We start from the raw sequence: 14590 nt of genomic DNA on the forward strand, positions 1-14590 counted from the left end.
ATTTTGAGTTTCTCTATATATTGCGTAACCCAAATGTTCATAAAACTCTTACATATATTTGACATGGTGCATTTATAGTTTTGCTCAGTGCAGGAAAACTCACGTATGAGTTTATCTTTAGTTGCATTGATTACTACAACAGCGTCTTCACAGGGCTGCCTAAAAAAAAAAAATCAATCCTCCAACTGCAGCTGATCCAGAACGCTGCTGCTGGTGTTCTCACTAAAACCAGGAAGATAGAGGACATCAACCCAGATCTAAAGTCCTTCCACTGACTCCCTGAAGATCAGAGAATAGACTTTAAAATACTGTTGTTAGCTTGGCACCAGAATCCATTGTGGTGCTAAGCCTCCTGGTTCTGGTCTCCCCAGGCAGGACTGTGCCACTATTATTATTATTATTATTATTATTATTATTAAGAGCAATACTGCTAACACTGTTGTTATTAACATTAATAATATTTTTGTTAGCAGCAGTGTGTCAGTATTATTGCTGTCATTATGAAGAACGATCTGAAATCAACGCAAACCTAACTCGTCTAAGACACTCAACAGATATTTGAAATCAATTGCAATTACTAATTTAATTAGTGCTTTAAAGCATAATCATTATAATTACAAAGCAGCATTTTTCCAAATACTCCATGTGGCTAGTTTGGCTCAGCTCCAGGGCCCTTGGATCTCAGAGTAATGTCAGCAGCTTCTGGTATCTCATTAGTTCCCTTCTGCTCGGTTGCTGACAGTGAGCTGCTACCTTTGAGCTTGAGACGACTGTGAGGTGGAATCTGTCAAAAGGTCTTAGTGTGAGCCGAAGTCAGGCCAGGTCAGGGGGGCTGCACACAAACTGCCAGCCATCCCTCATGTGAATGTGGAAACCTTGACTTACCACAGGAAATGTGAAGGCTGCTGCTCATACCTGATTTAAATGTTTGCCTTTCTTTGGGTTGCTGAACCGCTCGGCCAGGATGAGTGCAGAGTAAATGGCAGGAAGTCCACCGCGCTTATGGAGTCAGTTACAAAGGGCAACAGCTCCAGGTCACACCGCTAACATGTAAACACGTTCCTTCATCTTGTCTTTGCATAAGAGTTTTAATACATTTTTTCACACAATATGAGAAATGCCAACGATTCTTCACTTTTCACCAAAATGTAAAAACATCCATCATCTCATAATAATAATAATAATAATAATAATAATAATAATAATAATAATAATATTCCATGTTACTCTTTCAGAGTTTGCCTTTACTTGCTGAGCAGCGACAGATAAGATCAGCTTGCTAATGTCTTCCCAAAGGGAAATGTTCAGAGTTGGTTTGTGCAGTTATCTGGATATTAAAGGTATTTATTATCAAAGTAAAAAGCCAGAAGTGCATTTCCTTTTGAACAAATATACAATTATTTGATAAAGCACCAACATTCAAAAGGATTTCACTAAAACATATTTCTTAGAATAATTCTATGTGGAGAAATACATAAAGGAGAAAGCAATGCAAATTTGCTTAAGTTACGAATATCTCGGCGTTGACGAAGCACAGCTCAGACAGAGGCGGTGTTATAGTTACCTTTAGTGTTTTTCAGATCCATCCAGAGAAGCCATGATGGATGCCAAAGTGAAGCAAAAGGCTGAAAAAAGTGGCGATCAGATTGATCAGATTCAGAACTTGAATTTGATTTAAACTGATTTAAACTTCATCATTTGCTTAATATCTGCACATCTTGTGAATGATGCTCAGTTATGTGACGTTTTCCTCATGCCAGGCCGAGAGCTGGGATATGAAACTACAAAACCACAGTTGTGGGGGACGAACCAGGAGTTTATATTTACTAAAATAATCTTTAGTAAATTAGTATGTAATTTTTCTGAGGATCTTTGCTCAGACAGACGCTTGCTGATAGGCTAGGCTAACTTTAACTTGCTTCCACTCTGTTTTCATATGACACTGATATTTCATTACAGAATGTATTTCTTTGGTTACGTTTAACTTGGACTGGACCACGTTGGCATTGTTCCCATGTTTCAAAGCATAACACCTTTGATTCAAACGATTGAAACAGCAGGCTGTGGTGCATTCAGGGACCTCTCACACAATTGTCTGGTAAGAGTAGCATGCCCTAAAAAATTATTGTTACCTGAGTGACTGCTATTTGGAGCAGATCTTTATCATAGTCTGCGGCTTGCAAAGTTTTTAAGTAGTACTGCAAAAACAGTCTGTGACTGCAAGTCAAGAGTTATAGTTAGCATAATTATGAATGAAGAAATTAGTCTCCTTTCATTACACAATAGAAGTCAAACTGATTTATAGGATCTGCACTGCCCTGCAGTGATGTTGGTCCTTATTGATGGGGGAAATCAAGCTTGCTACAGAACTTTTTATTCACACCTTGCCTTTAGATACACACATCCAGGTTACTTTATGCTCACTTCAGTGGTTGATGATTTAGATTACTTTCCTAAAAAATCCTCAGTTTTACATATGGCAAGGAAATCATGTGTAAAACTGATTTCCTTAAGTGGAGCCTACCGACAGAAGGTTGCCCCTGGTTATTTTTGGTCCAGTTGCAGGTTATAATATTTTTTTTTTCATATATGGGTCACCTGGTCCAAACAGGGGAAAAAAACAAAAACATAATCAACGGAAAATGGGCATAATTATTATTATTATTTTTCTGTAAGGTAAGTAGTGAGAAATCTTGGCATTTTTATTATTGTTGATATACTTAATAATATATGATCTGTGAAAACATAAACTAATCTTTACAGCTACAGAATGAAAGCAGTTTTACATACAATAACAACAGGCAGTAATGAAATGTGGGAATAAATTGTCAAACCCATTAGCGGCACCATACTTTGGTAATTAAAAATAATACCACACTTATTGTTTTAAAGCAGTGTAGTTTTGACAATGCAGATTTCTATTTGTTTTGTTTTGTTTTGCTTAAATTGAAATTTTGTGGTGAAATATAAATTTTGCATCCAATCAATAGCTTGACATGATTTCCAATAACTGTTTCCAGATCTGTTCCAAGCATGTCATCATTAGGAGAAAAAGAACAAAACAAAGCCGTTGCTTACTGAGCAACTTCATCTCTAAGTTTAGCAGGTGATAACGACTCACACATCAACTTCTATTTTAGCCGAAGAGCTCGAGCTACTTATCACTGTCTCTGTCCCGCACGTGTGATATCCTTCCCCTTATTCAGGAACACCTCTCTGCGCTTCCTTCTATCCTGACAGAGAGTTGCAGAAACGCACCAACACCTCCTGCGGTGTTGCCCTTGTGGTGCCACGGAGCAGTGTGGACCGATGTGACACAGTCTGTCACTTTCTGTCTGAGTTATCATCGCACTTGTAAATAGAGCCCAGATTCCTGCACAGATTTGTGTTGTGTGGCTCTCTTAGACGATGCTACACCAGAAGAACACAATTAATAGATTTAAAAAAAAAAAAAAAAACGCTGTGATAAAAAGGATGGTGAAAATGTTTTTTTTTAGGACTGGCGTCCTTTAAAGACATAGTGCCTTTTCTTACAAGCTTATGCTATATCCTATAGAAAACCTTGCAGTTGTCAACTCCAAAGCTTTTTCCTGAATATTTTGAGGAGGGAAGCTGTATATTTACCTTTGGTTCAACCTTGACCTGTGACAGCTTTATGTCTGCCGAGCAGACATGTTGAATCGTAAAGGTATAGCTGAACATAGCACGGTTTTTAATCTTACTATGATTGTGGAAAAAAAAAACTCCAGCCTGGGTGCAAGTGAGAACTTTCTTATTTTAGCCTCCTGCTTTCAGATTCCTACATTTTAATGCATCTCAGATAATCTATTTTTAAATAGGAGAGGAAAATAAATAATTCAGACCAGACCGGAACCACACGTATTGTTCCCCATTCCATCTCTGTGCTTTTTTTTAATTTCAGAACAATGAAACAAAAACTCACTGTGCAGCAGTGACATGCCAGTAGGCAACTACAATTCTGCTAATTGGACTGCCAAGTAGAAAAACACTCTGAATTACAATTTAACATGCCGTTGGCAGCCTTTGACATAACTGGGGCAAACACAATAAAGAATTAATGACATGTGCCAACATAAGGCTACTTTCTTAGCCTCTGCATCCATGAACAGGCTGCTGGGAGTTTACATGGAGGACAAAAGGAGGCAGCATTATAATTGTGTTGACAGCAGACACTTCCCACACCTTGAACAGTGTTGGAAAAAGTGAGAGGATGTTATCTGACACTGGCCTACCCCGCTGTCAATACTGCAGGGGTCCCTAAGAGCACAAAAGCAAATGCAACATCATGCAACACAAGACCAAGTGTAAGTTTCGGCCTGTTCTTCTTGGAGACGGTAGAATCAGCCAGCATGCCGTTCCACAGCTGGCAGATTAACAAACGCTCACAACTCCACAAATTAAAAAAAAAAAAAAGAGTTGAAATCTGCATATCAACATCAAATCTGTGGGAACTTGAATTTTGTGTTGCTTGTCTGTTACTTTTAGTCCTCTTGTGTTGTGTTTTCCCGTTTATTGGTTAACTGATTCCACATAGTCTTCTCGGTGGTACCAGCTGAGCCTCATTCTCTGATGATGCTCCTTGTCAGTGTTTGCTGTCATTTGAGTTAGCAGAGCTTTCTGTTCTCCAGCCTGTGTTTGTCCAAGAGCCCACTGGAAGTATTGAAAATGCTGAGTTTCCTCACCTCTACCGGTTGTCTGAGTGGCGGCGTTCTTCTCAGCTGGCGAAATCATGACACAAACTCCAGTATCAACGCTATGTCCGATCCAAACGAATATGACACAGTCCTACCAACTCGATCATAAAAGCTTAGAAGAAATTATACATTAAGGTCCAGAGGACTCCAAAGCACACACATTCACACACTGAGGCAGCCAAGGTGGATGAAGAGTCTTGTCCAAGGTCTGAGAGCAGAAGCTACAAGGCCAACAGGGGCTGCAGGGATGTGAGGCTGGTGTTTACACCTGCTACCCAACATAACCTCACTCTCAAGATCCTGATCCAGGGCTGACTACCAGAGCAGGCTTCTGGAGATCACTTTTATCTTTACCAAACCATGTGCTGGGTCAGACAGATTGGACGTGTGGATAAAGCATCAGCATTCCCTTCCAGATGTTTAGAGATGGTTTGTACTGAATTGCAAACGCAGCTAAAATCAAACACCAACTTTGCTCCCCAGACGCTGCTGCAGGTGACACTCCTATTTAGGGACCTAAACTGAGGTTTGTGCTCCATTAATGTGAACTGGTGACAATATAAATACCTGTGGGATCTCATTATGCCAACTTCAAAGCCAACACATCCCTTTTCTATCTGAGAAAAATGCTTCTCCCCTCAGGTTGGGAACTACGTGTTTTGCAGTTTTTCCAGCATGCACGGCATTCTACGTTCTGAAAGCAGCTATTGTCCAGTGTCTTTTCTCTCCAGCACAATTATAATATGACTTTGAGGCCCTTCTACATTTGGTGCATCTTGCCTTGAAAGACCTCTGTGACAACTTTCTACGCGCTCTGACCGGTGACTTCATGCGCCACTCCCTCTTCACAGGCTCCTGCCAACGTAAAATCTTTGGCTTGTGTTGCTTTTAGAAGATACTTCAACGAAGATTTTAACCCCACACACAAATGTGCCGCTTATGGGGTTACCTGAAAATGTTCCAAACTTGCACGTAGTATTCACTGGTTTGAGTTGGGCTAGCCTATAAAATCCTAATAAGATACATAAAGATTTGTGGTTGTTACCTGACAACAAGGTGAAGAAGTCTGAGCAGCTTCTTCAAAGCACTCTATAACACCTCCAGTGTTAAATATTATCATTTCCCTCCTTTTCTACAGTAATAATCCGGCGTGCTTGAAATATGTTATTTACCTTCTCAAAGGAATTAGACCTGTGTGCTGAGATTAGCTCAGCAGTGAAGGCATGCGTAGCTCGAGTACCGGCTCCCTGCAAACCCCAGCTTGACATTTCCTCATTTCTATTCCTCTATAGATTATACAAACAGTTAGTGACCTTTTGAGCCCAGCTCCCTCCGCTCCCTTCTCCCAGAGTTTATGCTAATTTATTCTAATCAACTCTGCAGCAGCTCCACAAGTACTGAACACACGCACAAGTGCTACTGACCTTTTTTTTTTTTTTTACTAACACTCGACAAAGAAGCAGAGGCATCTTATCCAAAACATTAACCTCGTCCATCAACAACAAAGAGCCCAGAATCAGCCTCAAACTGTTTCACCAGACCCAGGAAAAAAAAAAACTGCATTTATTTTGGGTATATTCAGTTTGAAAGACCAAGCTGGCAACTCATCTCAACTGGAATGTCAGAGTGTGGACTCACCTCCAATCCGTCTTCATGCCTGTACTGCTTCCAGATGCGACCCGTGTCGCTGTAGAGCAGTTGGTAGCTGCTGACCCAGTCCGAGCTGTCGTAGCGTCCCTGTGTAGCCACAGCCGTCACCTCCATCTGCTCCCGGAGGTCCACTTGGAGCCAGGGGTCTTGGTCTGTCACCATGGGAGACCAACCTCCCGCCTCTGCGGCAAGAAAGAGCACACAGTTAGCATCTTATGTTGTGCTTGAATGAAGGGAATGTGGGGGAATCAGCATTGAAAATGCCACCATTATATTCAGTTTTCTTTTTCGTTAAAACTGAAGTGTGTATCTTCTACACACAATATTTTTTTTTCCTTTTTTTACTGTGTCCTGACGGTACATTACGAGGCAGAAAAAGCTGAGCTCCTTCTCCCTGTGGCCCTATTGCCATCTGCAGCACTAAAACTGTCTCCACTGTGCATGCTCCTGCATATTAATGTGCATTTGGTATCAATATAGGCAGTTCTAAGAGTTTATAGAGGATCTCTCAGATTATTGCAGATTTTAGCTGTTCGCACGCATCTGTGGTCCCTGACTCTCACAAATAAGGGCTCCACTGTCGTTGATTTAGAAATTACCCAAAATTATTTCTATTTGCTATACCCGGAATAATGAGGGAGGCATCTGTGGACGTTTTCTAAGAATCTAACTTTCTCCATGATAATCGAGGGAGGCAAAAAGTTAAGCATTCTCTTTCGGTCTCCTGTTAACTCATCATACAGTTAGGTTTTCATTGCATTATTGTCGTTTTTACATTATTACATTATTGTTATTGTTGTCCACCAAAAACAAGCCTCACAGGTTTTCATAACAGGTTTGAAAATATATACATCTTTCAAGAAAAAAACAACAATTTAATTTGGTTTATTTCAATCACAACGAACATGGAGATGGAAAGCAAAGAGGTCAGGGAGTAATTTAACACAGAGAGAGAAACAGATCAGAAGAGGAGAGAAAATACAAGAAATACACACAGTACATATGTAGTGTACCAAGAAAAGTGTCACTAAAAGCACCCAGTGCTAATAACCGCAGTCCAAGTCCGTATTTTTCTCTGAACACCTTTGTAAACACACTTCATTTCAGCCATTTGAGCGTCACAAACCTCTGCCACCTGCTCTTGCTTTTACCTGAACTCTCCAGGTAACGCAGTCCCAAAAACGGCTGGACAGAGAATAACTTCACGCATCCAAACAATGAAGAAAACAGCGTTGCTTCGGTTCAGAGTCCCAACAAAACACAAACACGAGCATAGGATAAAGCAAATGAAACAGCCTGCCGATACGGCAGCACTATCTTAGATCGTTGAGGTAATGGCTCACTCAAAGTCTGGGTACAAAAAAAAAAGGAAAAAAAGAAAGTGTGCAGGGTTGGTGATGGCAGCCGCAGTAACTCTTCAACAGCAGACGGTGGCAGTTTGAACAATGAAAACAAGCACAACGCCCTGGTTTACTACACAGGTAGGTCTTACTACTTATTCAGTTTCCAATATTCAATTTATTTTTTATGCACTAATTTAGAACAAATATTATTTAAAGGCGCCTTACAAAAAATAGTAAATTGAGTCCAGTCACAAACATGTCCATGTCCTGTCGTGATGCCTGCTGTCGAACCGGTTTCCCTCTCACACAGGGCAGCCTAGCAAGACAAAGGAAACATTTCCTCTGTGTTTTAAGGAATTCCACGAGCTCTTACAGTGTCTGTCACTGAGACAAGACACCCTTCTGCCATTTTACTCAGATAATGAAATGACTGTTTGACTGCACCCAAGGGGATGCTAAATAAAGAAAGGTTCTACGAGCCACGGAGCATTTCCCTGTTGTGGAACAATATTTAACAGAGTTTGTCACTTTTGGCGACTTCCCTGAAATCATTTGATGTGACGCTCACTGAAGCTGTTCTGGGCCCCTCAACTAAATCCCACATAAAGCAGCGAGATTCCCATCTGGAGTCCTGATGTGAGGAAAACAAAGAGGAAGTCTCACTTTGATGAAACCGTATGTATGATTGCTTTTCACATACTAATGGATTTGCAAAAGACAATGCTGTTAGAACAGATGAATATATACCACTGTGAGCTGTATGTTCTGTACGCCATTTCCTGAATAGTGAAAAATCACACATCTGCCTTTCATGAACGAGGCTCAGATGGATCGACAAATCCAGAAACGACAAAAGACACAACGCAATGGCATAAAGCCACAAGGCTGCTGCTAAAACCTCTGCAAGTAAATTTATTATAAATTAAATCTGGTTTAATTTTTAATTATGTTTTGCCTCTCAACCACTGACTGCCACATATGCAACACTGTCCAAAGACAAAACCTTCAATAACCTGCAGAACTGCTGATCAGAACCTAAATGAAATGACCATCATGTCTACGTCTGGTTATAATGACAAACGTTTGAATTATATTGGGATTGAAATGCATATTAAAATTTTGTGCAATTCTGGTGGTTTGAGATGGTTTAGTTTGATATATGAAAGATTGTTTTTACCAGATTATAAGGTTTTGCTGCTTAAATTGATTAATCAATTTAATCCTGACGTGTAGATTACTAAATTATCTGACAAATATTTTAATAATCAATGAATCGCCAACTGGAGTATGAAGACTAAAAAAAAGGACGTTCTGTTGAAAGAACACAGCCAGGGCAGCAATTAAACCAAAACTGTACATTTTACATTTAAGATTTAAAAAAAAATAAATACTTCTTGTTCTCCTCAAGTGGAATAGTTTTAGCCTCACCTGGTTCAAATTATGCAAAAACAAAAACAACAACAATAAAATCCTATTAAGCACCTTTTGCTGTCCATGTATTGATACTTTAATACAAAAAGTCTGTGGGTGTTTTAACGTAAAAGAGTGGAACATACATTTAAATAAATGCAAGAGAATCCCAGTAAATGTGGCACCAGTGAAGAAAAAAGTTTTGTTTTTTTTGTAAGATTATCAAATGAGCTGAGTTGTGTGTGTGCGTGTGCCTGTATGTGTGTGTGTGTGTGTGTGTGTCCATGCTGGTCTCTGACTCTCACTGTCCCAGTAATCTCTGAGCAGCACTGAGCATGTGCAGACCATGAAAAAAAAAGAACATTTATCCATGTTTTCTGATGAAAACAAGCCTAACTGGGCAGCAAAAATAATCAGGAAAACTGAGTCATTAAACAGTTTGTTTGCAAATGAACACATGTTGAAAAGCAGCTTTTTTTTTTTTTACCTGCAGAGATATTCTTCTATTAAAAAAAAAACATTTGGAACAAACAAATAGATCAGGGAGAAATGAACTGAAATCTCACAGAGCACATAAGGTGACCTCCTAAGTTCTCAAACAATGTTGCTAAATGACACAAGAATAAATTTAGGATAGGCCGATATTTCTCAGGGTACTGTTTTTTTTGTTGTTTGTTTTTTTTCTACATAAAGCAGCGTGCACTCACCATCTCTCCTGTTGAGCTTGGCGTAGAAGGCAGAATAACTGGCCGAGGACTGAGATGAGCTCTGAAACGATGAGTGTGGTAATGCTGATGCGAGAGGACCATTGCAATTATCTGGAAAACAAAACACAAACACTGCATTTCAGAACCTGTTATTGTCAGATGTGAGCCGTTTTGAATACTGTTGCATATGTAACTTGCCAAGCTGGGATTTGCTCTGCGGAGAGTAATTATGGAAAATGTTCCAGGCGCTGTTACACATTAGTTCAAAGTGTTCCTCTACCTGTCAGTGAAGGAGTTTAAATGCAGAAAACAGGGAAAATAACAGCTTTGTTTCGTTCCTCGGCTCCCAGGCGCCTGCAACAGTCTGTTTAACCCCTGCAGTTCCTCACAGACTGCAGCACAAACACGCTGCCTCCTCCACTGTTAATGTGTGTACTTAATCCAAGATTGTAAGATTACATCACATCCAACCAGCAGCAGATTAGGAGGACTGTGATCTAAAGCCGTCACTTTCATTGCGCTCTGATCCTTCTAGCCTGTAACAACCTTCTCCAGTGTTGCCTGAGCGGCATTAAGGCCCGGATCTGAGATCATAATGAAAACTGGCAGCGGCCTGATTACAATTATCCCTCGGCTTTCTCAATCAGTCACGTAGCTGAGTGAGGGGCTGCCCTTTGTTTTTTGGGCGTCCAGACGGATTCTGGGCACATCTGGAGCTGCGATTGGACATCCATCTGGCCGACAAGAGCTCAGCAGAAGTGACGGCGTGATCTGGTGCGCTTTTAGAATGTCTCGCTGAATCTCAGCCGACCTGACTTGACTCCCCTCACGTCCTTTGCCAAGAGATTTTTCTAATCCTGATTTCAAGTGTGACTAAAGTGGATCATGCCGCTTCTTCTTCTTCTCAAATTACGACTGAAGCCGAAGTGCAGTTGCACGTGTTCATGTGGAAAATGAAAGTGCTGGCTCGGCACCTTAACAGGACGCAGCGTGCACCGGGTTATTATTCAGGAACGGCACTCTTAATCTATGAAAAGTCTCCTTGATCCAATGTTTGCTTCCCACACACTCTCATTCATTTATCCCTCCTTTCAATCTGCAGCCATCTTTTTAAGTTTCTCTTCCCTTTGAAGTGAGCTTTCTTTCAGTCAGACATCAGACATTGTCGGGCTTTGACAGCTTTAAGGTGCAGAACTCGAGCAACAGCATTCTCCTGTTCCGCCATGGGTTAAAAACAGTGTGTAAGTGGAGTGAGTTAACAGACTCTGTTGTTATCACAGATTTGTTCCCAGGCCTAAGGCCAGCTTGTGACACTCAGGATGACTTATGGACGCAGGATGATTTGTCTGCAGAGCGGTCCAAATCCTCTGAAACTGACTCTAGATCTGTGCTCTGATCTTGGTGGCTTCTTTTTTTTTCCTTTTTTGCTTAATGAAGACACATGCGCATATCTGGGTGGACAGATATGATACATGCACAGAGGTTGAGGAGGGAGAACACTTCATTGCTCTTGAAATCTGAAACATGTCAGGTGTAGCCAGGCAACTGCTAGAAATTATTTTTAAGGGATTCAAAATTCTGACAATGTCTGAATGGCTCTTAAGTTGGTGAGGACGAATGTTAATGGTACATGGCTCAAACTGTGGAATAATTATACACGGCCTATACAAATATCATGAAGCCATGAGGATGTAGTGTGTAAAAACACTTGTTTTATTAAAAAAGGGCATTTTTTTGTCTATTACACTGAGCTCACTATGTGCACTCCTTGCCCCTCCACACTGGTCCCATGTTTCACCCCATCAGGGCCACAGCAACTTCCCAATACAGACGCAGCTTCTGTAAAACGATAACAATAATATTTGGAATCTTTTTCTTTACGCGAGACGTGATTGAGGATATTGCAATTATAATAATAATTAAAATACAATTTTAATTGTTGTATTCTTAATTAAAAAAAAAAAATAGCCAAAAACTGGTTTCTAATTCAGATGAGACAATTTGCATAAGATTTTTATTTATTTATTTATTTAATTTAAAATTTACAGGATCACAGGATCAGTTCCTTTGTTCTCATCAAGCCATCATGATTATGAAAACTCTGGCACTACAGCAAGGTGCGAGTAAAGAGGAGAAGAGTCATTTCCAAAGAACCTCTCAGTTTAACCTAATGAAAATGAGTTGGAGAAATCTCATTGAGCCATTGCCTAATTTCGTCCCCTTTCCCGGCTCAGGTGACGAAATGTAGGGGACAGAATTTAACCAACTGACTGACCGGTCCAGATATGGAAAACCCTCAGCTGATTTATCCAGTAGATAACAACCAGCACTGTGCATTACATTCTGTTAAACCTAAATACATTCGAGTCCATGGGAGAGAACTATATCCATGAAATTATTCCACGTCATTATTTTAGTGTTTTATTTTCACAATAGTGCAGGACTTAAATCAGATTTAAGGACACTAATTCTAGAGTGATTTTTTTTCTAAATAAATCATTCATTTATATCATTTTAAAGCAAATATATAAGACACAGCAACAAATGAATTGCGCACAATTGCACTTCTGATATTTATAGAGCAGTGTGTGTGTGTGTGTGCGTGTGTGTGTGTGTGTGTGTGTGTGTGTGTGTGTGTGTGTGTGTGGGTATATTCTTGGTTATCTGCCATGATAACACCAGAGCTCAACGGCACAGAGCAATAAGCTTGAAACATCAGACTCGGCTACACAAGCAATCCTTGATAATAGGATCAATTCCTGCTCACTGTTGGATTTTCTGACAATAAAAAAAAAAACATGAAACATTTCAAAGATTATCTTTCATGTCAGTAAAAAGCTATTCGCTGTTCTCTGCTTTCATTTTGGAAATGAAACAAGGTTTCTCCCATTCTTTCCCAAATCAATGATTGCAATTAGGTTTAGATTCAGAGAGAATCCAGGCTCCTTATTGTGTTCTTCTTTATCATTTAATCGATACCAGTCTCATGGAATGAAAATCTGTAATTAACTTTGTACAAATTATCTTCAAGGACACATTGCAGAGAGACAGGAAAGCCTGCAGTGACAGGTTTCACTTTAGGTTGGAATAAGAAGAGAAGCATCCCTGTTTCTTATCTGCCAGCCTCCCAACATGCAAAGTGATGTTGTTGCATAAAAAGCCAGCAAATATGTCGCAACAAAGTAAGTTCTGTAGCACACAGGTGAATATTTTAGGCACCAGAGTCAGAAAGATTTTTCTACATCTGAAACTCATAAAGTTGGAGTTTTCACTTGGACATCAAAACAGTTGAAAATGTAAAAAAAAAAAAACACACATGCCAAAGGGATTGTTCTAAAAGTAGAACAAGTAATAGTTGAAGGCAAAAGGCAGTGTTAGAATGAGCAGTCTGCCCTGATCCTCTTCAGCGGAAGGATGAAACCCGGTGAAAGTTACTGCTGCCCAATTAGAGTTGAGCTCTCAGTGGTGGCTTTGAGGAAGGCCCAACAGGGGAAGGGTTTCCTCAGACAGCAGCTGAGGTCGCTCACAAGTCAGCTAGTTAGCAAAGGATCACAGCTTCTAACCATGCGAGCAACGTCTCTTCAGCTGCCAACAATTAACACTGCAAGTTCTGAACAAGCTTCCTGTTAATTCAACCAGTTCAACCTTCTAAAAAGTATTCAACTTATTTAATGAAGACCAAAACGCTGCAATCAATCTGATTTGTAATATATTTAACTTAGAAATGGTCTCAAATTGGATGTTCTTTTAAACACTGGTAGTTTGTGGTGTTTGGTTTAAACATATAATTGAAATGTTTTGGGGGTTTTTTAACAACCAGCAGATAGAAAGGGGGGAAAAAATACAAAGAAAGACGTAGGCCATAAAAAAAGTCACATTTTTGTTCTTGGTTATTTTGTCAAATGTAAATGTATTATTCTCTGTTCAATAACTGGTTGTACTATGGTGGCACGATGCATCTGCTTCAACTTGCAATTAGGTTGCAACTTGCATTTCACAATGTGTGAAATGCAGGGAGCCAAAGAAGGGAAAAAAAACTAAAGGAAAATCACAGGAACCCAGGAAAACAGAGAAGTAATGGGATTTAACAGGAGAAACCAGCAAAAAGTCTAACACTAAAAAATAACTAGACCTACAAACATGATTTACAGGCAACAAAAATGAATAGACACAAAAGATAAACATATTAAACTAGAATTACAAAGGGAGAACTGAACTAAAGGAAAACACAAACAATACAGATCTAACACAAAGAAATCAAGGAAATCCCACGATTAAACTCTTGGAGTCATGAAGATGGTTTTGAGAAACGTGAGACCTTGGGACTCTCGCCTGAAGTCCATATTTTCTAGTCTCTTTCTTATTGTTGAGTCAGGAGCCATGTTACTGAGGAAGATGAGGCCGCCTGTTCCTAGCTGTGGATTAGTGGAATCCAAAAGCCATAAAGTGGCATTCTAGCCTACTTCATGTTGTCAGACCGGTTCCATTTAAGTTACATTTTATTCCACATGAGGCCCAGGTGGGACAGGTGAAACTGAAATCAGATTTCCTACAAATGTGTTAAATCAAACTCAATTTATTATTGAATAAGAGGGTCATTCATTTATTAGCATTTTCTGTAAATGAATGAAATAATTTGCCAACTGCACTTTGTATCTATTCCAGCTGTTTTTGTCTGAAAAAAAACAGAGATATATCTGTAAGGGGACCAAACTCTATATGCTCTGTCACCACATGTTTTTTTTCTAGAATTTTCTCAAGAAAC

The 14590-nt window shown here is 39.8% G+C and overlaps 1 protein-coding gene across 1 annotated transcript in view; it reads right to left on the reverse strand.

The window, feature by feature from the left end:
- The window catches only part of cntnap5a (contactin associated protein family member 5a), a 149791-nt gene that overhangs the window by 109415 nt on the left and 25786 nt on the right, over positions 1-14590 (reverse strand). Inside the window, exons 2-3 of the mRNA XM_014985252.2 lie at positions 9826-9936; positions 6354-6547 (exon numbers count right to left, since the gene is read on the reverse strand). Coding sequence (XP_014840738.2) covers positions 6354-6547; positions 9826-9936 — 305 coding nt within the window. The remainder of the gene's footprint in view (positions 1-6353; positions 6548-9825; positions 9937-14590) is intronic.

Source organism: Poecilia mexicana, unplaced genomic scaffold (genome assembly GCF_051168715.1).
Source record: "Poecilia mexicana isolate PSO_F unplaced genomic scaffold, ASM5116871v1 scaffold_2, whole genome shotgun sequence".
Classification (NCBI taxonomy): domain Eukaryota; kingdom Metazoa; phylum Chordata; class Actinopteri; order Cyprinodontiformes; family Poeciliidae; genus Poecilia; species Poecilia mexicana.